Source organism: Galendromus occidentalis, unplaced genomic scaffold, assembly GCF_000255335.2.
Source record: "Galendromus occidentalis unplaced genomic scaffold, Mocc_1.1 scf7180000077484, whole genome shotgun sequence".
Taxonomy (NCBI): domain Eukaryota; kingdom Metazoa; phylum Arthropoda; class Arachnida; order Mesostigmata; family Phytoseiidae; genus Galendromus; species Galendromus occidentalis.
Window position 1 is genome coordinate 1,735,388 of NW_003805472.1, and position 26,297 is coordinate 1,761,684.

The 26,297-nt window shown below is 51.1% G+C and overlaps 5 protein-coding genes across 5 annotated transcripts in view; 2 read left to right on the plus strand and 3 right to left on the minus strand.

The window, feature by feature from the left end:
* LOC108864537 (cytochrome P450 98A3-like) overlaps positions 1-626 on the minus strand; it is a 1,405-nt gene extending 779 nt beyond the window's left edge. The window contains exon 1 of the mRNA XM_018640409.1: positions 15-626. Coding sequence (XP_018495925.1) covers positions 15-626 — 612 coding nt within the window. The remainder of the gene's footprint in view (positions 1-14) is intronic.
* Positions 627-3,990: 3,364 nt separating this feature from the next.
* On the minus strand, positions 3,991-5,481 carry LOC100903328 (lithocholate 6-beta-hydroxylase-like). The gene has a single exon (XM_003745678.1). It carries the CDS (start codon positions 5,479-5,481, stop codon positions 3,991-3,993), a length of 1,491 nt encoding a protein of 496 aa, XP_003745726.1.
* An 11,988-nt stretch (positions 5,482-17,469) lies between these two features.
* Positions 17,470-18,428, plus strand: Coa8 (Cytochrome c oxidase assembly factor 8). Its single transcript, XM_003745547.2, has 4 exons — positions 17,470-17,607; positions 17,726-17,844; positions 17,937-18,122; positions 18,221-18,428. Exons 1-4 carry the CDS (start codon positions 17,494-17,496, stop codon positions 18,312-18,314), a joined length of 513 nt encoding a protein of 170 aa, XP_003745595.1. The 5' UTR covers positions 17,470-17,493; the 3' UTR covers positions 18,315-18,428.
* Positions 18,429-18,619: 191 nt separating this feature from the next.
* On the minus strand, positions 18,620-21,073 carry VhaAC39-1 (V-type proton ATPase subunit VhaAC39-1). Its single transcript, XM_003745548.2, has 4 exons — positions 20,804-21,073; positions 20,273-20,444; positions 19,810-19,988; positions 18,620-19,682 (listed from the first exon to the last, which is right to left on the minus strand). The coding sequence occupies exons 1-4, from the start codon at positions 20,922-20,924 to the stop codon at positions 19,105-19,107; spliced, it is 1,050 nt and encodes a 349-aa protein (XP_003745596.1). The 5' UTR covers positions 20,925-21,073; the 3' UTR covers positions 18,620-19,104.
* Positions 21,074-21,316: 243 nt separating this feature from the next.
* On the plus strand, positions 21,317-24,266 carry LOC100908739 (deoxynucleoside kinase). The gene is made up of 5 exons (XM_003745549.2): positions 21,317-21,569; positions 21,836-21,900; positions 22,234-22,529; positions 22,630-22,879; positions 23,950-24,266. Exons 1-5 carry the CDS (start codon positions 21,479-21,481, stop codon positions 24,055-24,057), a joined length of 810 nt encoding a protein of 269 aa, XP_003745597.1. The 5' UTR covers positions 21,317-21,478; the 3' UTR covers positions 24,058-24,266.
* The last annotated feature ends 2,031 nt before the right edge of the window (positions 24,267-26,297 follow it).

Here is a 26,297-nt window from a genome sequence, read left to right on the forward strand (position 1 = left end):
GTTGGGTAGCCCACCGATGAGCAGTAAGCCTCCTTCAGATCGTTGATGTGTTTCAGAGGGAGGCGCCTCAAATCTGCGTCGAGACGCAAATTCATTCCGTGAACCGCGTACATCATTGCGTCCGTGGAGAATCCTGTCAGAGAGCGGTACAGATCGTATGGGCTCTGCAGATCTTGTTCTATCGTCCGCCACAATCGTACGTGGCGATCAGCGATCTCTCCGCACTTTTCTATGCTCCCTCGCGAGTTCGATTCGGAGAAGGCCCGGTTTATGGAAGCATGAACCTCCGACCAAGCCGCTGTGGAGTCGCATATTCCCGGTTCACGGAACAGGAGGTCGTGCATCTTGACGAGAGCTCGCTCCCGAGTCGGTCGAAGCTCCTTCATTCTGAGAACACGGTTTGCGAACTCCGGATTCGCAGTCTCGAGGTATTTCTGGGAAGTCTTGTAGCTGACCTTCCTTCGGGTCTGGTGCTCGAGCTCGCGCAGAGCTCTCGGCCGCATCCACTTGTAGATGCATGCTCTCAGCCATGTCCAGTCCTGCATGATTGCGGAGACGAAAACCGAAACGACCAGAAAGACCAAGAGACAAAGTTTCTCGAAGAGGAGTTCTCCGTTGTACTGCATCGTAGGTGCGGGCTCTGGTGCTGACGAGACACAGTGCGATGGGTCAACTAAAGCAAAGAAGCGATCTCGAGTGAGAATCCTCGGTCTATTTTAACTGGTTCGACTGAAGAGAGCATCGAGGAGAGAGGTTTAGGAAGCTACCTGCAGAGGCTCCGAGAAAATTTAGCGCGAATCCGGCTCTTCAAGCTTCGAGGGCCACCGAGAGACGGAATCGATTATTCCTGGCAGAGATCGCCACCAGGATAATCTCAGAATCTCACAGGTAAACATGCACTACCATGATCCCTCGAAGCATGGGGTTCTCTATGCGAGATCGAGATTGGCCGATATTCAACAAGTTTCAGAATGAAGTCATGCTCCTCGAAGCCGAAAGCATCGGAACAATGCTCATGGTCGCGTACACAGAGCTCAATATGGCAATGAAAAGGGGGAAATCCTAGGCTGAGCTCAATAATCTCGTAATACCGAGGACAAGACGAATTTTCCCCAACTCCTAGAACTCAAATCTCTCAAATAATCAGAAAAGTGAAAACAATCGGTTCTCCATAGGCTTGTCCACCGACAGTTTCCATCGTGGAAGACGCTGAAGGATATCCCCGGGAGCGAAGAAAGCTCCAATTTATTTTCCTAATCGATGGACTTCGATTGCTCATGATTCCAGGGATAAGACCGACAACTAGAAGAACGGGGAACGTACCAGTTCTGGTGCACTCAGCAGACGCCTTGCGCATTCATGGCGCAATGATTTGAGGAGAAGCACATCACTTGTCCGGCACTTCGGCGGGGCGCCGCGGCTTGAACGTGGCGGCCACGACGACGCGACGCGGCTCATAATGGCGCGGGATTTCGGCTGCGCGAAGCGTCTGACCTGCGAAGGTGAATTTCCCGCCAAGTTGCATCAGATGCTTCATTAAGCTCGAGGACCTCGGAATGCTCTTCCGTCCTACACGATTAATAAAGGCGACTCCGCGACTGGGTATCATCGCTAGCGAGAGAAATATCGGTACTCCTCTCGAACAATCCCAGTGGCTACACCTTGATTGAAGACTTTCAAAGGAGGAAAGAAATGAATGTCGAGACTACATAGGCTTGAGAAATGTGCGTGAATGCCCGGAAACGCGCTCCATGTCAGGACAAGCGTTGCTTCGGAGAGGTGTCGGCGAGAGAATGATTTGGATGCCTAGTCCGCTCTGCATAGGACCGGATCTTTCCGATGCTCGACATGCCGTCTCATTCGCACAGGGATCTTCAGCAGCCTCAGCCCTTCTCTTTCAAAGTTAGGGTTCCTTCAGGAGCCGTTCCGTCAATTTATGCTCATTTGCTCCGCTCAGAAAATCATTTTGCGCTGAATATCGAATGTTGCTCTTCGTTTGGTGCCACTGGGGTATGTGCCGTACACATTATGAGCTACTTCGATCGTCAGGAGAGTCAACCTCCTCCTGATTTCCCCAGGTTATCCGCCGATGTGAAGTCGTGAGCGCTCCCGATCCCCTGAGTTGAGTCGCTTGCGTCCATGTACGATCACCGAGACCCTCAAGCATTGTAAGCGTCCTGATCGGAATGAAGAGAAATTGATCGATTGCTATCGTCCAAGTTCATGGTGCGCACAATTCATGTGGTCGTGCGTCCCTCGCTCATCGTAATTCTTTATCACGAGTCACGAGCCGCATCCCCGCGGTATCTCCACGGAACCGTCGAAAACAGCTTGCGGATACTACACGAAGAACCGCAGTCCCTCCGAACCGCTCTGCGGACGCTCAATGCGTCGTCCCGCTCGGGGACGACGGCAGGGACCGAGCAGCCCCTCGTTCAGGACAGCGAACAGATTCACGACGAGGCCACTGGTTGTCGAATTAGATCGTTCCTGATAAGAAAAATAGCCTCGAAGAGAGTGCGTCGCGAGGTTTTTCCTCCTAACTTCCGAATATTTCGAAGCTAGCGGTCAGGCGATCATGAAGTCTCGTCGGGCTCCTAATAATAAATATCCTATTCTATCTAGTAAATCCTCATGAGATGGCGTTTTATAGAGATCGATTACCACCTGAACTCCGGAGGAAGAGACATGAATCGAAGCTACGATCGTTCGACAACGATCGCAGCTCCCCAGGGTTTTCCAGACAGATGCTTTCCCCGTGTAAAAGGGAAGGAAACAGAAATGGCTGATCACAAGGCTCGTATAGAATCACACCAGGCATAGATTCCGTACAATGGGAGAATTAGTCATGTGTATTCATGTTCGCCTGCAAGAATTTTCTCTCGTCGGGCTCCCCTGCGCGGCAAGAACGTCCTAAGCCAGGGCGAGTCCAGGAAAGGCACATCGAGAACTCTTTCCGGAATTAGTCTTGAGTCCGGGATTGACTCCATGGAAGATGGGTCTCATGAATGCGACCATAGATTACCAGTTTATCCAGTGAGCTTGGGGAAGCGGTGGAGATCGTTCTCAAAAAGATTTCCGAGTAAGCAAGAGACAGGGGCAGAATCAGCCAGAATATGCGGGGAATCGAGAGGGGCTCCCGCGTTGATCGTGATCTGGATTTCCATTAGATGAACATCTCGTTTGGGGCTGCCTAGGTCCTCGTTGAATGGACGATTTACGGAACGAGATTTTCACATTAATGATATATCGGCCAAAAATCTAGGCTATCGGTGGACTCTGGGTACACGACAATGAAGTCGTATTGGGGCATGGCGAATATCCCATTGGGAAGCGCTCCAATCATGCAGCATCCATAATCATGGTGGGCGCGACGGTACGGCTGAGATCTCCCGACGGATAGTTCGGAGTCGATTCTGGAGATCTCCCGACTATATGACGTGAACATGTATGAGGACTCGAGGATCGGTGCAGCAGCCCTCTCCGACTCGTGTCCCACAATTCCTTTCAGGTGTTTTAATCCATGTCGATCGTGATGAATGGGGCTGTGCGCTCTATGCGATGCATAGTTTCGTGCTAACATGCGTATCTCAATGGTCTCGGGATCTTTGTCTTTGTATACTACATATTTATGTTGCGACTTTCGCTTTGTCCCGCATTTCGAACATGTCTCGGGGCTTTCTCGAGCATCTTGCCTCCCTCACGTGCCCTGATGGAATAGGATGGGATGGCGCCTCGTCAATGGAATGAGTCCTTAATTTTCATGCATTTATTACTGCATATTTCGCTCTTTCTCGTGCATAAAACGTACAGCCTCAGTGATCAAACCTGTAAACAAGTCTAGGCGTGCCTGAATAGGGACGCGCGAAGCTCCGATCGATCGGGCTCCCGGCAAGAAAAGTCATTGGGGAAGACTGGAAAATTTGAAATTATATTTATTCATGGTACTTTAAATAGCATCGAAAATCACTTCATCCGCGAAGGTGGAGCTCAATCATGATCATCGCCGAAATCATCGTAGACGGGCTGAATCCCGATCAGAAGGCGGTGACTGACAAACTTCTTTGCGTACAGGAAGTAGGCCAGACTCAGCTCGGGTGCAGACTGCCCAGCGCAAGCCGGGGTCTTCGGAGTCTTCACCGCTCTGAGCTTCAAACAGAATTGAGCGAGGAAGCTCTTCATCAAGTACATTGAGAACTCCCTCGCCGGGCAGGATCCGGTCCCGGATCCGAAAGCGAGGAAAGCCTCCATTCGCTGTTTTCTTCTGACATCGGGATCGCAGAATCGCTCTGGTCGGAAGAGCAGAGGCTCCGGGAAGTTTTTAGCATCCCTGCTCATTTCGGTGACATCGATTTCGATGGGCATCCCTTTCTTGAAAGAGATATCGCCCACCTTGCCATCGGCATCCGCGTATCGTGTGATTTTCGCGTGGAGCGGAGCGAGTCGGAGAGTCTCGAGGATGACGCTCTCGACGTATTTCATCCGCTCCAAGTCTCCGAATTCGATCTTCGTCCGGTCGCCGAGGATGCTGAGAATTTCACGCCGCATGCGATCCTGCACAGTTGGAGTCTTCGCGAGGAAGTAGAGGCAGACGTTCAGGGTGTACGCTGTTGCTTCTGCCCCGATCAGGACCAGGAGCAACGATACGGGCCCAGCGAGCTGGTCCACGGCACTCCCAGACTCCTGGGATGTCAAAAGGTGTTTCAGGAAGGGGCACCCGTTACCCTCAGATTCCGTTGCATTGTTCTGGCCGCGGAAGCGATCCATGACTTTAGTGGCCAGTTCGTTGAAATACTTCGTGGCCCGAAATATTCCATCGACCCCCACGTTCCGGCCCGTGCGTTGCGTTGGGTAGCCCACCGATGAGCAGTAAGCCTCCTTCAGATCGTTGATGTGTTTCAGAGGGAGGCGCCTCAAATCTGCGTCGAGACGCAAATTCATTCCGTGAACCGCGTACATCATTGCGTCCGTGGAGAATCCTGTCAGAGAGCGGTACAGATCGTATGGGCTCTGCAGATCTTGTTCTATCGTCCGCCACAATCGTACGTGGCGATCAGCGATCTCTCCGCACTTTTCTATGCTCCCTCGCGAGTTCGATTCGGAGAAGGCCTGGTTTATGGAAGCATGAACCTCCGACCAAGCCGCTGTTGAGTCGCATATTTCCGGCTCACGGAACAGGAGGTCGTGCATCTTGACGAGAGCTCGCTCCCGAGTCGGTCGAAGCTCCTTCATTCTGAGAACACGGTTTGCGAACTCCGGATTCGCAGTCTCGAGGTACTTCTGGAAAGTCTTGTAGCTGACCTTCCTTCGGGTCTGGTGCTCGAGCTCGCGCAGAGCTCTCGGCCGCATCCACTTGTAGATGCATGCAATGCAGGCTCTCAGCGCTGTCCTGTCCTGCATGATTGCGGAGACGAAAACCGAAACGACCAGACTGACCGTTAGAAGAAGCTCCTCGAAGGGGAGTTCCGCGTTGTACAGCATCGTCGGTGCGGGCTCTGGTGCTGACGAGACACAGTGCGATGGGTCAACTAAAGCGAAGAAGCGATCTCGAGTGAAAATCCTCGGCCTAACTGTTTCGACTGGAGAGAGCATCGAGGGGAGAGATTGAGGACGCTTGGCGCGAATTCGGCTCCTCAAGCTTAGAGGGCCGCCGAGAGACAGAATCGTTTAGTTCCGGCAGAAATCGCCAACAGAATTTTCTCGGAATCTCACGAGTGAGCATTCACCGACATGATTCTACGAAGCTTTGGTTCCTCTATCTGAAATCGGGGTGGGCCTTTTTCGGATGCTCTCTGTAACCGGAATCATCACAGCAATCTTAATGGCCGGTGCAGCCAGAGTTGCGTACGGCAATGAAATCCTGGGCCGATTAGATTGAGCTCGAAATCGGAGGAGACCCCGATCGCTCATGATTTCCTAGAAATGAAACCGAAAAAGACAAGCAGGGGCAACGTACCTGTTTAGGGTCTCGTCTGAAGACCGCCCGCGAATTCATGGCGCAATGATTTGGTGAGGAGCGCATACCCTTTGATCGGATCTTCTGCAAGACGCTACGGCCAAAAAGGCGCGACCAGACAGGCGCAGCGCAGCCAAAACGGTGCGAGATTTTGGGCTTGCGTCGCGCTCGGAGATGCGACGGATAGAATTGCAAGTCGTCACCTTTCTCTTCTCAATCATGGAACGCGTTTGCGACTCGAGCATGAAAATTCTTCGGTCGGTAATTGGAGAGTTCAGAACGCGTCAACCCCTTCTCAAGTCGGTTAATTTTAACGCATCCATCTTCATTCGTGTCACCGCATATAAGTTTCTTATACATAGGCGTCTGAATAAGTTTCTTGTTCATATAAGCATCCTAGGGTCGACAAAAATCGGCTGGTGCGCTCCAGATTTGGGCGGATCCCGACAGCCAACAGTCCACGTGCCGTTTTGGCCACGCGATGTGGCGCCGCGGGGTTCCGGCCGCCCTCTGTTCTGCTCGTCATGAGTGAAGGCCAGAGGCAAAGCTCCGCGATGCTCAATCCCGCACCCTAGGGAACCCTGATCTCCTCGTGGCACTGGGCCGATCCCCAAGACCAAACTGCACCTTGTTCTTCCATCTCAGGGGCCGTCTCCCGACCCAATGCCGCAGAGCTCTACTGCTCGTTCTCAATGTGTGCTTCGAGAATGTGTATTCCCTTCATTCGTCATGGAACGTGTCCAATATCCTGCCGACTCTATGAACCACGAGCGAAATGATGTTGAAACAGGATGTGAACGATGCCGCCATTTCTTCCGAAGCCCACACCCACATTGAAACAACGCCACGGATTCGGTCAGGGAGTTTGAACCTCAGTCGAAGCACACGGTCGCTCATGAATCCCACAGTAATCGGTGGCCTACTCCTCAAGGTATTCATTCAGGGTTAGGCTTTGCAAACAACCGCATGGGGAATCGCAAGCGAGGAACGCGGTTTTCGGGAAGATCAGCGGTTTTCCTGCAACGCCTACTCGTGGGACAGGTTGAGGGTCGAGGAAAAGACTGGAATGAGTCTTCTGTTGGGTCCTGACGCAACCCTGGAGACCGCTCACGAAAGTTGCTGTATTTCGATCCTTGAGGAATCCCCGAGATCTCGTTGCATTCAATTCTCCCGGAAGCATTCCTCCAGGATTGCCCGCGAAAACGCGTTCGAATCACTCAGGCAGGGTCAAGAGACCGACGGGTGGTCGAGGGCGCGCGCCGCGTTCGTCGCTTCTCGCGCAAACGAGCGCTCCGCGAAGTGCCGCAACGACGCCGCTCGTTTGGAGCGGTGGCGTGGGTTCCACGCCTGCTGCCGGAGCTTCAATAAGTTCGGAGAAAATCTTTCTCGTTGGGCTCCGATTCGGAAATAAATACTCAACCATAGTTTCCGCAGGATTCCGCGGGGGCCCCGAAGTGATCAAATCCGGCGTTCAACTTCTGCATAGCCCCGACAGATCTCCTCCAGCCACGCGGGGATCGCCCCACCCCCCTGGAAGGGTCGCTCGGGTCAATGGGGAGCTTTCTCGGGCCAGATCTTGAGCGTAGCAAGAATGGCTCTCAAGTTTGAACTCGAACGAGTGCAGCAGCGAGAAGATGAAGGTGACCGCGAGTATCTTAGCGGTCTGAAACTGCTGTGCAACCCCGTCACTCAACCGGGCTGCAGCCTCCCGGAACGATAGAGCGAGACACACTATTTGTTTGTTTCGAGATCGAGCTTGAAAATCCCCTGCAGCTCAGCATGCGGCTCTGCCGATCCCTTGTGAGTTCTCCCGATTGCTCTCCGATGCCGAAGCCCTTTAGAACTACTGGGAAATGAAAAACGTTCAAGCGTGAACGGATGTTTTCTGGAGAGCTTTCGTGCCCGCCATCAGATCCGACTGGCTGAGATTTCTTTGATTCGGCTCGGGCTTCTTTGCTGAGGCTCGCTAATCCTCATTCTGATCCGCTCACGACCGCGCTCCGAGCGCTCTCCGAAATCTGAACTCCGACGCTCCCCAACGGAGTTTTGAGAATGGTACCTAGACCGGTCCATCCCTTATCATTGCCGAATGTATGCGAGATTCTACCGTCCTATTTTGCGGGGCTACCCCTCTTCCCCAATCATACCGCGTGCTCTCAACTCTCCGGAGTCTTGACAACTCGGACTACGGCTATGAAAGGCTTTTCCTGCCATGACGAGAGAATCAGAGCAAACTTTTTCGTGCATCTGGGCTGCTGCAGATATCAATCAAAGTCTTTATTCACTCGTATTGAGTAGTTTCTACCTGTCTAAGTAAGTGATTTCATTTTCTCTGTACATTTGGTCTCTCGGTTTGGAGATCATTCAGTGATTTCACATTGGGGCATTCTCGAGCGTGGTATTTGGGACAGAGTTTGGAACATCTTCTGCATATACAACTGTCGGATGGTTCGTGGAATCCTTTAGTTTTACAGAGTAAATGATGAAAGCCGTGTACAGCGAATCTAATTACAATGTGTCGGTTTGTCCTTCCCGGTTTTTTCCAGGAGTCCATTGTCATTGCCTCCGTTGAAAAGAAGTTCTCATCAACCTCATCGAATTTTTCTTCCCATGCGCGTTGGTGGGTCTTGTATGCTTCAGTTTCTTCTATGCTTGTGTCGCTTCTTAACGTCCTCCGTGAGGGTCGATGCACCCGTCAACAGGTAGGCCAGGCGATCCCTCGTCGTGTGGTGAAGCCGGAGGCTTCGCTTGATGATTGAGGCGTTCGTTTTGTCAAGAGCTGTCATATCGTTGGTCGTGAGGAATGGCCAGACTAGTTCGATTCCGAACTCGGCTACTGGTGCCGGACTCTTGATGTCGAACAGGCGGAGTGCCGCAGATATGTACCGATGAAAATAAACTCATTGACGTAGGCGCTATTGGGTTCGTCAGAATTTCCCCTGTTTAGTGTCGCTCGAGGGGTGACGATCACGCAGCAAACCAATATAGAGGCTCCGAGGGAGGTCGACTATGATCTGCATCTCGAATCCACTCTGCCCTCGCTGGACACTTCCAATCAATTTCCTGGAGCCCTCACCTACATGGACATTAGGCTGCTGACGAATACATGAATAAGAGCGTTGTGGGCCCACTCGGTACATTCCCTCGAGAGCGCATTTGCCCGGAGACATGATTCTTCGCCGGGCTTCAGCATGTACATTCACCGAATTAAAATTCTCGCACCGTCCCATTTGAATATGTACTCGCAAGTCATCTCTCTGAGTGCGGTGATGTACCGGCGGTTGGTCGAGAGGTCAGCGCGTTTGACACTCCTCGTGCGAACGTGCTTAGTCGCAACGACGCCTTTCGCGCGGGAGGCGGTGTGGGTTCGATCCCTGCCCCGTCTCACAGTGGTAGTCTTTGTGCGTCATATCACCTTCGATAAGAACGAACGATGCTATTGAAGATTCTGATATTGCACCTTCTGAACGCTGAGGGCACAAGTTTCACTCCAGCTCGACCTGAGACTCCGAGAGAACAAACCTGGCAACATGTCCTGGCCGAAGCCGAAACTTACGCCATGGGGCGCTCCGTTCCGCCCGAAAAGCTGCTCATCTTGCTGGTTGACTTCAGAATCTACGAAAGAATAGAGCCACGCGGGGCTGTTATGGTGTTGGACACTCCAGACGATTTATTAACGTACTCGCTTTGGTTTTGGTCACCGATGTTCCTCGAAGTGTTCGCCGCCAACATGAAAACCATTGTGATCTCTCCGCCCTTCGAAAGCTATGCCGCAAAACCCTTCGAGGCATTCCGTCATAATCTCCTTCTCCACATAGTTTTCGGATTCGGACCCATCAGGGACACCCATGTCAGCGTGAGCACACTCCGTTGGCTGCCAGACGGACGCCGGAGTTTCGTTTGCGTCGCGAATTACGATCATTTACTCTTCCGAAGGATAGACGCCTCGATGGAAACCTGTCTGGTTGACAACACGAGAGAGAAGTGCTCTATGGAGACCTTAGTGTTTTCGAGGATACCCACGGCGATGAGAGTGAAGGTGGAACTCCTAGGCTCCATGCAGTGCAACTCGACAGGAATCGAAATAAAGTTCCTCCTGACTTGTTCAATGGTCAATAGTTTCGATGACGGGGTGCGTCTCCGATACTCGATGACCGCATCAAGCGAAGAGCAGTGCTTTTCGTTCATTCGCGTACGGCACACCAATATCTCAGCGCTGCTTCAGCCGCTCACTTCCGAGGTCTGGATTTCTGTCCTACTGGCCATCTTGATTCTAGCGAGGTTTGTGTCATGGTTCGGTGCGCTCAGCTATTCGGACACAGCTATAAAGATAGCGGTTCGTTTAATCACACCCATCGAAATCCAGGGTACCACTTGCAAGAACTACTCCCAAATGCTCGCAGCGGGATCCGCTTTGCTGATGTGCTTTTTCATTTCTCAAATTTATCTGAACATCTTCCTGTCCGCGTTCCTCAACCCGAGGCAGCTCGATACCTGCAGCGTCGGCGTTGATTGTCGGTATCTTTTCCATTGTTACTCCCGATACAGAATAATGTCTGATTTATCGAGGCGTATCTGTCAGTGTCCGCTCAATGAGGCGCAGCTAGACCTGGGCAGGCCTGTTCACAGAGCGCAAGTTGCCTGGAAGAGCTTGGGCAAGGCAGGTTTCGTCTTTGGCCACAGGGACTCCTACATGCAGTCGTCCGACTCAACCAGGAAGTACACTGACGCGGGGCAACTCCTGATGAATCCTATGCGGGTCAACTCAATTATTAGCCGCTTGATAGAAACGGCGGTGATATCGAATTCGCGCTTCGAGCCGACGTACGACGAGGTCCAGCGATACCTGAAGAGCCGCTTTAGCGCTTACACAGAACCTCTATACAGGAAGATGATCCGTAAAGATTTTGATTTTCTCGAATTCGATACGTCGATCGATAGTTTCGATGATCGAAGCTTTAGGAAACTCCTGCCTCTTTTCGCAATCTGTATAATAATCAGTGTGATTGCGTCCGTCTGCGAGCTTATCACAATGTTTCACGCGCGGAATGGGCTAAGAAAATCGATGCTAGCTCCTGCGAAAATCAGTCGCAAATTTAAGCGAGCACATGGCTTCATCGAGAGCTAGATATCTGCTATGTATCTCCATATCTTCTATCTGCGAGCGGTCCGAAGCGTCTGCGGCTCCCTTGAGCTTCTCGATTTTCGAACTTCCAGAGTGAAAGACTCACGTGCCGGGGAATACATTCATTTAGTCCAAACGCTGATGTAGAGTGCTCCTTTCCTCATTTTGAAAATCTTTCGTTGGATCACCGTCATTCATTTCCAGAGCTCAGGTTCGAGATTTCCTTCCCGAATGTTTCCGAAAGAATCTCCTGTACGAGGCGGAATGAATGACGTGTAGTCCGCAAACTCCCGACGGGAATGAGGGCTCCATGAGTCCGGTTCGAAGCTCGAATGTTCGCCGGATCAATGACAGTTTTTCGCCAAAAAAATGACTGGTAAAATCGAAGCTTTGCTGATGGGCCCTTTTCTCGAGCTCTAGGTCAATGAATCAAAGAATACTGCTACAGCATGGCCCTCCCAAAAAGAAGGAACTCCCGCGTGAGGAAAATGAGGCTCACCGCCCATCTGCTTAAGCGAGGCACTGACGCAGCCCGTCCACAGACCTCAAGCAAATGTAATCTGGACATATTGCTTCGCCGTGTGACCGAGCGGTAGCGACCTAGGGAATATCTGAATGCATTCCGAGATTGGCGTGCAAAGCTCATCGCGGAGCTCGTTCCGCGCAGACCTCGAGACAAAGTCACTCGTGGATTCTTAATGAACTTGCAGCCCACACCCACGCAAGGTAGCCTGAAACGTGGTCTGTACCGCGGATGAAATTATTTAAGAAGCTCTCCTTCCCGAAAGCTTTCGGGATACGCTCCCTCTCTCGGGCGCACAGCTGTGACAAGAGTTTACGGCCATGAATCATGATATTGTGGTTGTTTTTCCCCTGATGGTGAGGATTCTCAGTGCGGCATCTTATGAGCCTCAGTTCATAGATCCCCGAGTCCTTTCGTCGAGAAATATTTTCGACGAGGCTGAACGATTCGCATCAGAACGATGCATCCCACCGGAAAAATTGCTCATTTTGCTGAGCCACGTAAGATTCCCGGGAAAACTTCATTGCCGAGCGAGTGTGATAGTGTTGTCCCCCTCATGGAACGAGCTCGCGAATTCAACGGATAATGTGACGCCTCTGTTTCTCGACGTCTTGGCCATCAACTTGAAGATTGTTGTCATCTCATCGCCGATTCCCGAACCCTCTTGGCAACCATACACGAACATACGGCATAATCTACTCCTCCATATCGTGCTGGAGCAGAGAATGTCTCGAGATATCCGAGTGAGCGTGAACACTCTCCGTTGGTACGCTGACGGGACCCGCAGGTTCATATGTGTTAACCGTGTTGCACGCTTGGTCGCCAGGAGGATAAATGCCGGCATGCGCACTTGTTCGCCTGTCGGAAGTGCTTGTTCCGTCGATCTAGCTCTGAGGAGACGCTACCAGAGTGAGAAACCGAGTTTGCATCTCGACCTCGCTCTTCGATGTAATGGGACGCTAATTCTGGTCCGTTACCATCTCAATAAAGTACCTAAGCGCGTCATTCATGGTATCATGCTGATGCGCTTTTCAATATTCTCATCCACCAAGAATGAGTGCTTCTCCCTAATACGTTGGCGAGATACTGATGTTTCAGCTTTACTCGAGCCATTCGACTCCGAGGTTTGGCTTCTGCTCTCGGGAGGTGTTCTGATACTAGCAAGGATGATTTCGTGGTTGAGAAGAAGCAGCTTCAGAGACGAATTCATCGAGATTGCAATAAATTTCGTCTCGGCAACGGATACGGGTCCGGCTGTGCGTCAATATTCTCAGATAATCGCGAGAAGTTCCGCTCTAGCCCTGTGTTTCTTTATGACACAAATCTATCTCAACTTCGTCATGTCCTCACTATTGAATCGCCAAAAATTCAACTCTTGTGAAGTTATGTCAACTTGCCTCTTACGGTTCTCCTGCTACAGCCGAAATAGACTCATGGTCGACCTTTTAGCGGGAACCTGTATGTGCGATCTAAATCACGCGCAGCGCAGCCTCGTCGGACTGACTCTCCACCGGGCGATGCTCGAGTATAGACCTCATATGGAGCGCGAAAAAAGTTATAATCAGAATGTTCTCCATCTCCAGACTGTTATCTTTCCCCGGACACCGATGCACTTACTACCCCTCCTGGTGAATCCGATAAGGGTCAGTTTGATAATTGCCCGTTTCCTTGAAACCGGTCTCATATCTAGATCCCGCTTAGAGGCCAAGTACGAGGAAAAGAAGGAGTACCTGAAGGGCGCGGCGTATGCCCTCAGGGAGAGGGGCTACGGGAAACGCCATGTTGCGGTGGGAGAATTCGTGGGATTGAACGCAAGAACGAATGAATTCGATATGGACAGTTTCCGTAAGGTACAACCTATCTTCGCCGTTCTCATCATGGCGAGTTTCTGTGCGCTCGGGTTCGGAATCTTTTCGAGCAGCATCCGGAAGTGTCGGCGCCGGCTCGCAAGTTTCGTTGCGACCACGCTCCCGAGGAGAATGCGATTCTCGAGCGATCGTTCGTCTTAATCAGACCCTCGAATCCATCCAAATTCGGCTTGCAACTCGAAGTTGATGAGGAAGCGGATGGAGCGGCTCGTCGCTCTGTAATTCAAACCCAGCGAAAACTCCTCGATCCTCGGCACCATTCCCGACATCCGCAGAGAAAAATCCTGGAAAAGGCGGACGGACGCGCCTGACGCCGCGTCGAAGCAAGGTACCGGATCAGTCAAGAAGACCAACTGACCGACCGCATCGTCGCATGTATACGAACCCCCCTGCCCGTCTGCTCAGCAGGACGGGTATATTCGTGCCGAGCACTTCCTGTGCGTTCGTTGGCTATCGACTGAGCTTAATTATGGAGATACATACGTACTGGGGCTCACTCATCCATCTAGTATCGGTTCCCATTCCTTTCCGCGGGAACCCCATTGAAGTTCTCGACTGTGCTCGGGACCCTTGACATGTCATTCCAAAAGTAGTCGGTGCCTTCGCCAGCCGAAGGAACTCGATCCCATCAGAGTATACGATTTCTAAAAAGGATAGTAAGAAATTCTGGCGCTTTATGGCTGTTCGCGCAAATTTTATCGAATATATATATTCCCATCGGAGCATAAATCGTACCACAAATTGTTTTCTATGACTCTCGGGACCTCCGGGACGACGGGTCCCGAGACACTCAATCCAGAACGCCTGATTTGAACGCAAGATTCTGGAGCTTGACCTTGGGTGGGTGTGCTGCGGAGATGTCGAGCTCTCAGAGTAAGCGATGGAAAAAGCTGACCGAATGTATAATACGAACGCATTTGACGATTGTGGCGCGGAGGTAATCGGGGACAATATGTGGCGAAGAGCTCAGGGGTATTGCGTCCCGAACTGGCGGCGAGAGCCACGGCCGATTGTCGAGTGAGATCGCTCGTACTTTTGGTAGATTGCGGAAACGTCCCCGTCCGTAGGGCGCGGAGCTCGACGTCGATCCGCTTTCACGGCACCCCCTCCGACGAGAGTTCCCGGCGTTGAATCGCGATGCCGATGTTGATTCTGGTATCGATGGTGAATGTTCTGAGTACGGCAGGCTCGAGTCGTGCATCCACAGAGATTATCAATGAGCGATATTCTGGACGAGACCGAGCGTTTCGCACTGAAGTACAGCATTCCACCGGAGGAATTGCTGATTCTGCTGACCCATGTGACATCCTCAGAGAGGCTCAGTCAGATGTCGAGGCAGTGTTCTCGTGATGACCCCGTCATGGAGCAAACTTGAAAAGTCAACGAGTAATGTGACCCCTCGGTTCCTTGACGTTTTGGCTACTAACATGAAGACCACAGTGATCTCGTCGACGATCCCTAATTCCGCTTGGCAACCTTTCTCCGATATCCATCACAATGTTCGGCTTCATATCGTTCTGGAGACAAAAATATCCAAGGATGTCCCCGTGAGTCTGCACACTCTGCGTTGGTACGCTGACGGGAAGCGCAGATTTATCTGCGTTCACACCGTCGACCGCTTGGCCGTCTGGAGAACAAACGCGGATGTAAGCGAGTGTGGGCCGGTTCTATATAGGTGTTCCGGCCCGATCTTAGCTTTCCGAAGGCTGTACCCGGGTAGTAAACCGTCATTACCGATTTACCCCTATTTGACATGCAACAAGACTCTTATCCGAACTGATTCCCTCCTCACCGAAGTGTTTAGGCGCGGTTTCCATCAGATAATGCCCATGCGCTTCTCAGTGTTTTAATCCACGAAAGATGAATCTTTCTCCCTCATACATTGGCGACATACCGATGCATCCGCACTACTGGAACCCTTCGACTCGGGGGTTTGGCTTTTGGTCTCCGCGAATGTTCTGATACTGGCCGGGATAATCGCATGGTTGGGTAGGACTAGTTTCGCAGCCGAGATTGTCGAAATAAGCCTAAAATTCGTCGCGACGATCGATGTAAACCCGGAAGTTCATCGATTCTCTCAAATGATGGCGAGAAGCCTTGCTCTAATTTTGTGTTTTTTCCTGACTCAAGTCTATCCAAACTTCGTCATATCTTCGTTATTGAAAAAGCAAGAGTTCGAGCGCTGCGAAAAAATGACAATCTGTCTCTATCAACTCTCTTTTTACAACAGGATGAGACCGGTGAGACATCTCCTGGCGAAAACCTGCATATGCAATCTCAATCACGCGCAGCGGGCTCTTGTCGGACTGCCGCTGCACCGAAAAATGCTCAAGTATAGACCGCATCAAGAACACGTTAAAATTTTCAATTGAAACGTTTTCTATCTGCAGGCTGATCTTATCAAACAGCCAATCGAAACATTGCGACTGTTCGTGAATCCCATAAGAGTAAGCATGTTCATTGGTCGCCTCCTGGAAACTGGTATTTTATCGAGTTCTCGCTTAGAATCCAAGTACAGAGAGGTGACGGAGTACCTAGAGAGCCCCGCGTATGCAATCAGGGAAAGGTTCAGCAAGAAACGATCTGTAGAGGAAGGGAACGTCGTTGGATCCGACGCCAGACCGAACGACTTCGATATGGACAGTTTCCGCGAGTTACAACCTATCCTCGCCGGTTGTTTGATGGCGATTTCATTCGCACTCGGATTCGAGCTACTTGGGATCGCGATCCGAAGACTCCACGATGGATTCGCGTACTACCTGGGTAGCGTCGAGCCCCGAGCACAGACACCGGATATCCGAGAATGTCTTGGGATTCCACGGACCAGGTAGTCTCAAGGGCTTTGAAGCCGGGTCGTATGCGGAGGAAGCCTTCGGATTCGAGATAGAGGATCTTCGGCTATCAGAAGACGGAGGAGATCCAAGCGACCGCAAGCCAAAATACTTTTTGGCACCACGGATATCCCATGACCCGGGGATTCGGTGGTGTTCTTGTTATTCGTCCGTTTTGCTTCGGGGGCGTCTGTGTCATGAAGATTCGACCCGGAGAGCGACGCACGCCTGGATATCCCTTGCGAGTTTGCTGACATGCTTGGGGAGGCATCAGTGCATCGAGCAATCATTCTTGTGGGGATGAAACATCGGGAGCGATCGCAATAACGCCAGTTCGACGCTCAGGACATTTGGGTCCAGTCTTTCTGGCTCATTCAGAGAACTCAACACTTCGCAACGGAGAAAATGAATGAGAGAAGAAGATGACGAGAGAGAAAGAAATCATAGCTGAGAGCGATATCAATCGTTCATAGTAGCGATTCAGTCATAGCAGCTCGTCGTCGAGCTCTGCTGGGAAACTTCGGGGCAGAACTACGAAGATACTCCAATCTACACATGTGAGTCGGATCGATTTTCACCTCAAGAATGGTCCAGTTTAATGTATCGCGCTCCGAGTGATGCTCAATATTCACCCTCCGGCCTAGATGAGCCGTGAGACCGTGAAGTGTGGTTTCAGGGAATATGGAGAGATACGCAAACCGCGCTCAAGCTTCCCGGACAAAGATCAATCATATTGTTGTCGTCTCACTCTCCAAGTTGTTCTTCCGTCCGAATGCTGCCCCAACGCTCCGCTCATAACTCTCGCCTCTTCCGTGGACTTGGTATATCCAATGATCGAATCACGACCAAGCGGTACCCTGGCTCTGCGCTGGAACGTTCAGAATCTTTTGCTCACATTCGAAGGAACCGAAGCTCTGGCCTCCTTTTCTCCCGTCTCGATATCTGTTCTTGTGTCAGAACTCAGAACACATGGTAGCAGACGACGCGCGACCAGCTGAAAGTTCTCACCGAGGGTCAGGGAAGAATTCCAAACACATATTAGCCGAAGGACCTTCTCAGGTTACGGAAAACCATACAACAGCCGTTCCTCTCTAGATTATATCTGATGTGGGGACGACCTCTCGTGACACACTTTGGACGATTCGGTGAGCTTGTGGATCGCTATCCGGTTGGATGTTGAGGAGAACGGTATGAATTCACTCCGCAGCGCTCTCTCAAAGTTTCGTCCGAAGAAACTCGCGAAGCCCACCCGGGATAACCAAGACAAAGGTCAGATAACGACAGTTCATTCTATCAGCGCGGAGGTGAGTCCTATCCATGAATTCTGGGATACAACGATTCGAAGAGATGATATTCATTATGAGTGCGTGACGCTCTCATTGAATCTTACGGAATGCCTAATGGATCGCGTTCCGCTTGCAGGACCTTCCCAGAATTCGTGAAACGGCAACCGTAGTGTCAGACCCTCAAGATGTGTCGAATCTCCGGAGGGTGCTCCTGACAACTCCGACAGATGAGACACCGTCGGAGAGAGTATACAGGTCAGTTACCGCGACAGCCGATCAATGGTTGCGAGGATTCGCGATGCGACTGAAGCGTCTAAATTCCGCGGGTGTTTTTTCCGTTCCTCCAGGGAAGCCTATGAGGGGGTCCAATTGTGGAATCATCATTACTGGACAGAACACAATAAACTTTTCCACAAGCAGAGGAATGATTTCATAAAGTTGAACGCTACGATCGAGGAACCGCAACTGGACGCAGAGAGAATGTCTGTGTTCTATAGGAAGTTTCTGGATGACAACAGGGAGAAGCACTGGAGGTGAGTCAATTCAACTCAATCCTCTCCATTCGGAATATCGCGATTCTCTTCGATCGGACTTCGGAGACTTTCGAGTAATCCGCCCGGAAAATTTTCAGGTACAATTTGGAGTGGTATCGCAAGCACTTCGGCTTACTTCCGCTCGACATGAAGGCCCGTTTGTCACGACTCCGAGTCCGGCTGTATCGGTGAAAACTCGATATGCTACATGTGATTTGAAGTAAATATGGAGAATGGGAGGAATCGTGTGTGAAGCTGGCTCATTTTAATCTTAGTGATCAGCAGACTTAGTGTGACGTGTGTGAAGCTTGTCCCATTAGATTTCGAATACTTCACTCAGAAGTCCAGGGAATCGAGCAAGGTACGCCCTGGAGTTGAAACTAGGGAGGGATATCAAACTCTGAAATTAAACTCCCATTGCCTTACACCCAAGGCTACGAGGTCGCCACAGAGGTTTCTCCAAGAAGAGGTCGAGGTAATAAAAACTCTCTCACTCGATAAATCATCAAACTTCAACTTTTATTTCGCGCGCATCGGTCAATGACTTAAATTTACAAGAACTGAAGAACTTGATTCCTAAAACGACCGAGCGACACGAAGCGGATCGTCGCTCCTTCCGATCTTCTCCTCACTCAGAAATCTGATCTCGGACCGGAATCGTATTCGCCCGAGTGGGTCGAGTCTCCAGATATGACTTGGTTCAGTATAAGACTAAAACAGCTATGAGAAAAACGATTCGAATTTCTTGAAGACAGAATCATCAGTCAGTCAGCCAGTCAAACAGTCAGCCCAAACGATCCGATTGTTCGTCAATCAAACAAGTCAGCTCTGCTTTGCCGCTGGACATTGCTCCTCTGTGCGCCAAAACATAACGCAGCTATGAAAACGATATTGGGAACCGCCAGTGTATCGCCGTGTCATTTTTTTTCTGTCTCGATACACGTCCTACGACGCTACCGCTCCGGATGCCAGGAGAACAAATCTAAGGAAGAATTGGAATGTAATTGTCGATCTTCGAGCGGTGTCTCTGCGCCACGCATTCCGCTATCCAAACAATGTTACGGGCTTCTTGCTCCTTGAGTTTGACGTATGAGTAGAAGACACCGAATTGGAATTGGAGCATGAATGAGTTCACGTTTAGCTGGACTTCGTACTCGAAGAACTTGTCTTCTAGGGTTTTGTCGCCGCTCTGATTTCCGGCTCCGTCAAACAGCGCCTTGTATTCCCCATAGAAATCGGCTACCATCTTGACCTGATCGTAATCTTCGGCTTTGGCCAGAGCCATCAAACCGTCTGGGTAGAGTTTTCCACAGCGAGGGAAAAGCTTCATCCGCTCGTCTCGTTCGAGCTCAGTGCCGAAAGAGTTAATCGTGATCGTGAATGCCCGACGATCCGCTTCGAGAGCGAGAATCTCGCACATGATGTAGGCGGTTGTACCTCCAATGTCCTTGCAGAATTTGTAGAATGCCTCGAGATAAGCCTTGTAGAGAGTATTACGGATGATTTCGATGTTCATCTCGTCCAGATCGTGTTCCGAAATACAATCTTGGAAAAATGGAGCTGGAACGAGAAGATGACACCAGTTTTGGTTTGACTCCGGGTTTCGCTGACACAGTGAAGGGCGGGACGATGGATTCACCTGTTACACCCCTCCCGAATACCGTGGAGAACAAGAGGTAAACATTACCCAGTGGCGTGTCGACGATCACAGCGTTGTAGAGCTCCGCGGGGTTCTGAGCGATGTTGATGGCTTCCATCTGATCGAAAGACCCCAATGGATGACATTTCGAAATCAACTCCGAAATCGGCCGCTGGTGGAGAGTTCCGGTGATCAGAAGTATAATGTTGTCGATCATGTACGAGTACCTGCACAGAGACATGAATCTGACTCAATCCTTCATCAGACATGAAGTTTCGTCTCGCAGCCCTCCCCTCTAGAGATTGAATCTCTCGGAGAACGATTTCGCGCGGAAAGGAATCCTCGTGACAGTCACGGGGCCAGGCGCTCTCTAACAACTCGCGTCATCCGTAATCGGGGCTCTTATTAACTTTACTAAGGAGAATGGCATAACCGTGCTCCATTTTCTTCTCCGATTTCTCGGGGACTCCCCCAATTCACTTTCGGATGTTGCGGGCATTCGAACACTTACGTGATATAGTCGAGGAAAGTCGCTAACGGCTCGGTGGCGTGAGTTCTCATGTGCTGGAACTCGATGACTAGTTTTTCGCGCAGTTTCTCGTCGATGGTTGACACGGCCAGGGGCGAAGGCTCGTTGGCGAGGAAATTGCCATAATCCGTTGATTGCAAGTGCAGTTTCATGTCTGTAATGATCATAAATCGCCGCTTCATCTGGCTTATCCATCACAAATCACGTGACGTCGTGACCTGGGCTTGAGCGAGAATTCCCACGGAACTAAAGACTCCGCACCCCGCTACGAGAATGATTTTGCAGAATTACTCCGCTGGATATCGAAGCTCTCAGTTGAATTGGCTCCCTGGGACTCCAGATGGGAACTCGGGGGTCGATAGTGGAGGTTGAGGACACGCGGGAGACCTTATGGGAATCGGGTTTTTGACAGATGATACATTCGATAGACGGTATTCGAGGATTTCTAGGAGCGTGATCGTGCGAGAGGGTAGGAGCCAAGCTCTGGTTCGGGGTGGGGGTATTCGGACTCACCCTCGAGGGTTTCGCATTGCACCAAGTTGAGGTAATCAGCCTGGCGGAGTATTCCAGACTTGAAACCCCGGACGAGTCCTTCCAGATAGCCAGAATGAACGTTAAAAAGTATTTCCTGCATGACGCCGATTCCGTGGAAGCTCGATCAGGCTCGAGTGAGAGAAAAATTCGATCCCAAGCAGGCCAAACGGGCAATACAGCGCCAGTGGACAACGTCGAGTACACACTGACAACTCTCTCTTTCCTGATCATATGACTTCAACATGGCGTCTCCCGGCGGATGTCAGCTGACTCGATCCAGCGCCGCAGGGACAGCGCGCCAGATTTCGAAAGAGGAGGGGGTTTTCGCGGCCGACATTAAATCTGACCGAAACTTCTTCCCCCAACATCAGAGTTTTCTTTGTATGCTCCGTTCGAGCCCATGGAGGTGCCAACGGCCGCGGTGCTGCTCTTCGAGAGGTGAGCCACCTGTTCGATTCTCAGCTGCGGAACTGATTCTCGACTGAGTTCCGTCGATTTCTCTCCCGAATACGCAGGCACCACCGCGCGGTGCGCCGAGGCTCGGAAGTCGTACCCCCTTATACCGTGGAAATTCTCCCGAGATCGCTAATTCTGTTCGCTGGTGACCCGACCGATGTGACGGCGATTCATGAAGCTATCAACTTTCGACAAGCCATGTTACCAATCGTTCTCAGGAAACTCCGCACATTCGGAATTAAAACTGGGACGAGACGATGCCACATGCTGCCTCAGAACGCTCTCAACGGTGAGTTTTCGAGCTCCGGATCCGCCGGAGATGGAGTAGGCCGCGGGCTCCTCCTGATATTCACAGCGCAGAGTCTTTGCTGCGTCGGATGGGCAGTGTTTCCCACGCACTCAAGTGTTGTGATTAGCGAAGGCGCGAAGCATGCTGCCCGGAGGAGAGGGTGATTGCTTGGCGCGCTTTGAGAGGCCCCAAGCTCTCGTCGGATCCATGGAATATCAGCACAGTTCCTGGTTGAGGCTGAAGCCCGCGATCTCTCCTCCTTCCAGTCCTCATGGAGAACGTCTGCCCGAACAGTTGCGGCTGGACAAGTCGCACAAAGAGACCTTTAACGGTGAGTCGTGTGGATCCATCCTGAGTGCCATCGGGCTCGCGGAATCTCTCGCGGATAATTATTGCTGTTCCTTCGATTCGGTCGATGGGTCCTCTGCATGCTGTCCCATCGTTCCGGAAGCTCTCGGGAGCCCTCCAGCTCGAACTTTCACATAGTGTGAGATCATCCAGAGAGCTTCAAATATTCGTCTCGGATTCACGTCTCACTCAGTCGCTACAGAGCTTAACGTTTCTGCGTCATCACGGCCACTCGAGTATTGAATCATCGATCCTATGATGTGCTACAATAGGTATCGTCTTCCTTCGTTCATAGCCAACGTAATTTCCGTCACAGATCGCGGTTGAGGGTAACATCGGCAGCGGCAAAACTACTTTTCTCCGGAACTTCGAGCATCTCAAGAACTCGACTATCATTCCCGAACCGGTCGCGAGATGGTGCTCCGTGGACGGGCGCTTCAACCTGCTCCAGAAGATGTACGAGAACCCTCGGAAGTACAGTCTGGCCTTGCAAACATACGTCCAATTGACAATGCTCCAGAACCACCGAGCCCCGGTATCTACGGATTTCAAGCTCATGGAAAGGAGTCTCTACAGTGCGCGCTACTGTTTCGTGGAAAATTTATTCAGAAGGTGAGAATGGCTTTCGTGAACCGCTGAATGCCCGCAATCGAAAGCCGATCGATTCCTGTCGAGATCTCCGAACATTCGCTCACACGATTCGTCCTCACAGCAATCTCCTTAGTGAAGTAGAAACGATCATTCTGGATGAATGGTTCGAACACCTGATAACAACAGAATGCTGCGTGGTCGATCTCATCGTTTATCTCCGAACTGACCCGGCCGTCGCGATGGACCGGATCAAAAAGCGGAACCGAGACGGCGAAAATACAGTTTCGATGGACTACCTGAATTCATTACACGATCTTCACGAAGAATGGTTCGCCGGCCGGAGTTCGTTCCCCATGCCGGCCAACTGCGTGGTGAGTCGACATCACCTGGGTGGATACCGAGTTTTCCGGCAAATTAAGTCAGATAGTGGAAAATACCGGATTGATTCCGGAGATCGCGACCTGAGCTCGCGGCCTGCCTTATGCAGAGCCGCGCGAGTTTCACTATGGAAGCGTCCCTGCTTTCAATACCGGCGGCTCAGAAAGTCCCGTGTAATCATCCCCATCAAGGACTGAGCTCGCTTCCAGAGCTTTCCCACCGTACTTGGGAACGAGGAGCTCTGGGTGGAATGCATGTAGGAGCCGATATCAGCTCTCAATCGATATCTCGAGGAGAAACAAGTCAACTCGTTCTGATAAGCAACAGTGATGTCGAGGCGAAAGTCATCATCGTTCGCGACGCTTACGATGTGTTTGGAATCCCCGGCCTCATTATGCGCTTGCGGGGCGATTCCTCGCCTCCCGAGTGACGTCGGAGGCTCGGTTCACGAGGGAAGCTGGTTCACCCAAATGAAACTGGTCGGAGAGAGGATTCCATGGGTTGGCCTTGACGTTTTCGCAGAGCATGACCCTGTAACGGAATGCTACGACAAAAAAAATATTCGAGAATGAGCTGTTCGACTTGCGATCAGACTCACCTGGCGCCGATCATTCCCAAGAAGATATCCCGGAGGCTGTTCTCAGACTTCTCTCTGTTCTCTCCTCGACTTTCAGTCTATCGAATTTCGTCCCACTCCCATCGCTGCAACCCTTCTTGAAATGGAAAACTCGAGGCCTCGAGCTTCTCTAGATTTGAAACTATGATCTTCTCGGGGCAATCCTATGGAACTACAGAGCACGAGCGATCATTCAGTGCTTTCGCAGAACTCTTCAGTCAAAGCACATCGCTCCCAACGCAGCTGCGTTCGGGCAGCTCTAGCTGGAGGAGTATTCGCGGCTGATTCTGGACTGGTGGGCTCGAGCCTGAATACATTCTGTATGGTCTCCGAGCTTTAACTTCCCAACCGCTTCAGAGAGGACGCGAATATTTTGCAGACCGCATGTAATCTGAACACTGAAAGGAGTACATTGTGCCGACTGTATAGCGCCTCGTTCATTTACAGGTGCTGGACGCCAATCAAGATGCCGATCTTGTCAAACGAGACTTCATCGAATACGTGAAGAACCACGATTTCGGCGGCGGGAACTGCTTCGCGGAACGACATCAATGATGCCTGTCCATCGAGAGAACTACAGAACAAGCTTATCCGCCGCAGGGATCGCGCATGTAAACATGTGAAGTAGGGGAACATCGCTCGACGAGCGAGGGCCCCGCGACCGGTGAAAACGGGATGAACAACCCCGGAAGCACATTAGTCGAAGCATCACGATATTGAGTTCACTGTAAACAGTCAATGTAAATAAACGAGAACCAGCTGGGTGCGCACGAGTTCGTCGTCCCTGATATGAACATTTCAGAGGGAATAAGTCAGCTTCAAGTCTATTCCAAAGATGTCAGACCCGTATTTTTCTGTGGTCTGGCCGTCGGGATATAGAACAGTTTCTTCGCGTTCGCGCCTTCCGGATTCAGGTCACGTCTGGGCTAGCGGCTCCGACTCGAGCGACTCGTCGAGTGAACGAGGTTGATATACACATCTAATTAAATTCTTATATATTTAGGTATGACCCCGCAGAAGATGAGTGAGGCCGTTGAGGATAGAGTCTCTACTCGATACGAAACTATATCTTGCCTCTGATCATGCTCAGGATGGCTCCGCGCGAGAATTATATTGTAGGTACAGGACTCGGTGAGGGCATTTCGATTCTGTGATCAGAGGTCAATGGGCAAAATGATGAGGTCGAGGCTGAAATCCAGTCTGGAAAGGAACCCCCCCCTCGAACAGACTGAAAAATCCTTCTGCCTGGATACGGAATGAGTCCATTCGCATAGTGCGAACATTGTCGACCATTGATGCCCTCAAGCCGGTTCATCGCAGTATCATTGAAGAACTTAGCTTATATAAGGAGTCCCATTAGAGAGATCCGCGGGAAGAGTTGTCGATGGTGGGCCTAATTGAGAGCTGCGGTCGCCTTGGATATTTCCCTTGAGCCGTGCAGACAACAACGAACCTCGGCGAGAGTTCTCTCTCCGAAGCGACGCCATTTCTCCAAAGGCTGCCGATGGCAGACATCGTAACAATCTAATCTTCCGCTCGGAGAAGCTTTTCAAATAGTCTCCTCGAGACAAAACGCTATTTCCGCGGCCGAAAAACGACCATCGACAGATAGGGGGATTGCAGATTTGCATCATCGTCAAAATTGGAGACTTCACACCCTTAACTCATTTCGGCACCCATCCGGCCTTGCCACTCTCCGCTGAGTGAATCAGGAGATGGGTAAATATAGCAAATGACAGTGAGATTAAAAGCCCGCATGTGAGAACAATGAGACCGCTGAGACAACGGCCACGGAGCAAAGGAGCTGTTGGTTTGCTAATTAGCTTCTTCTCATTTTTCCGTTCTCGGCACGGCACCGGGAGTCTCGCTGAGCATTCCTCTTCTTCTGTTGTAACTCTCTCCTCTATCCTGGATGCGGGAAAATTTTCCGATTCAGTCATTGAATCCCGAAGTTTTTCGAGCCGTCGGGGCTTCCCAAAGGGAGTATAAAGACCCGACAAAGTCCGATGGCATTCCATGGGATCGTAAATGAGTGAATATCGGCGTTTGGTGATCGGAATGAACCGCGCCAAGAGAGCAGGATTGTCTTGTAGACTAGAGGCGATTTGTCTCGATCGAGACTCTTCCTCCCTGCTGCTCAGCACATGTGCATTGAGCGAAGCCCTCCGTCTTCCAATCCACGCCCGAATCAGGTTAAAAAGGATCCTTCGAGGCAATCCGCCGCAAGTATCCAGCGAGCTGATCTCCCTGTCTGGGAGATGAAAATTTACACATGAATCGGATAGAATCGACTGGCGCCGATCGACGACGTTGCTTGTCGCACGATACGCGATCGATACCGATCAGTCCGATGACGAAATTACTGAGCTTCCAAAATGCATATACTGATATTTTCATTAAGGCCAGAAACGAAAAGTCTTCGAGGGTGTTCGCTCCCGGGTCCGAAATCACGAACTCTCCGCCGTGGAACGGTCAGTCGTAGCTCATTTGTCTCCGTCGATTCGTCAGCTCGCACCGTCGGAGAAATATTCAGCCCTCGTCTTCATAGTCGAATTGGTATGGCGAGCCCGACATGACGCGAATGATACCGAACGGAATTAGTTTCTGTCTATGATATAGGGTCGCTCCCAGCGGGGACCACGCCGATTGCTGCAAGAAAAAAGTTTCTCCACCGTCGCGTTGGTCCTCCCAGAAAGTCACCTCACGATACTGCGCATATTCGGTAGTTATCGTCTCCCCTGTGAAATTCGAGAAGGCCCCGACACTAAGGAGGGGTTATGCCTTTCCGGAGGCTG

Bases quoted from the DNA above. Each gene is read 5' to 3' on its own strand.
- LOC100903328 (XM_003745678.1), bottom strand. From the start codon at position 5,481: ATGCTGTACAACGCGGAACTCCCCTTCGAGGAGCTTCTTCTAACGGTC.
- VhaAC39-1 (XM_003745548.2), bottom strand. From the start codon at position 20,924: ATGCAGGAAATACTTTTTAACGTTCATTCTGGCTATCTGGAAGGACTC. The intron at 20,445-20,803 runs GTGAGTCCGAAT...TGATCATTACAG, and splicing joins GCAATGCGAAACCCTCGAGG to ACATGAAACTGCACTTGCAA. The intron at 19,989-20,272 runs GTAAGTGTTCGA...GTCTCTGTGCAG, and splicing joins ACTTTCCTCGACTATATCAC to GTACTCGTACATGATCGACA.
- Coa8 (XM_003745547.2), top strand. From the start codon at position 17,494: ATGAATTCACTCCGCAGCGCTCTCTCAAAGTTTCGTCCGAAGAAACTC. The intron at 17,845-17,936 runs GTCAGTTACCGC...CCGTTCCTCCAG, and splicing joins CCGTCGGAGAGAGTATACAG to GGAAGCCTATGAGGGGGTCC. The intron at 18,123-18,220 runs GTGAGTCAATTC...GAAAATTTTCAG, and splicing joins AACAGGGAGAAGCACTGGAG to GTACAATTTGGAGTGGTATC.
- LOC100908739 (XM_003745549.2), top strand. From the start codon at position 21,479: ATGTTACCAATCGTTCTCAGGAAACTCCGCACATTCGGAATTAAAACT. The intron at 22,530-22,629 runs GTGAGAATGGCT...TCGTCCTCACAG, and splicing joins GTGGAAAATTTATTCAGAAG to CAATCTCCTTAGTGAAGTAG. The intron at 22,880-23,949 runs GTGAGTCGACAT...GTTCATTTACAG, and splicing joins CCATGCCGGCCAACTGCGTG to GTGCTGGACGCCAATCAAGA.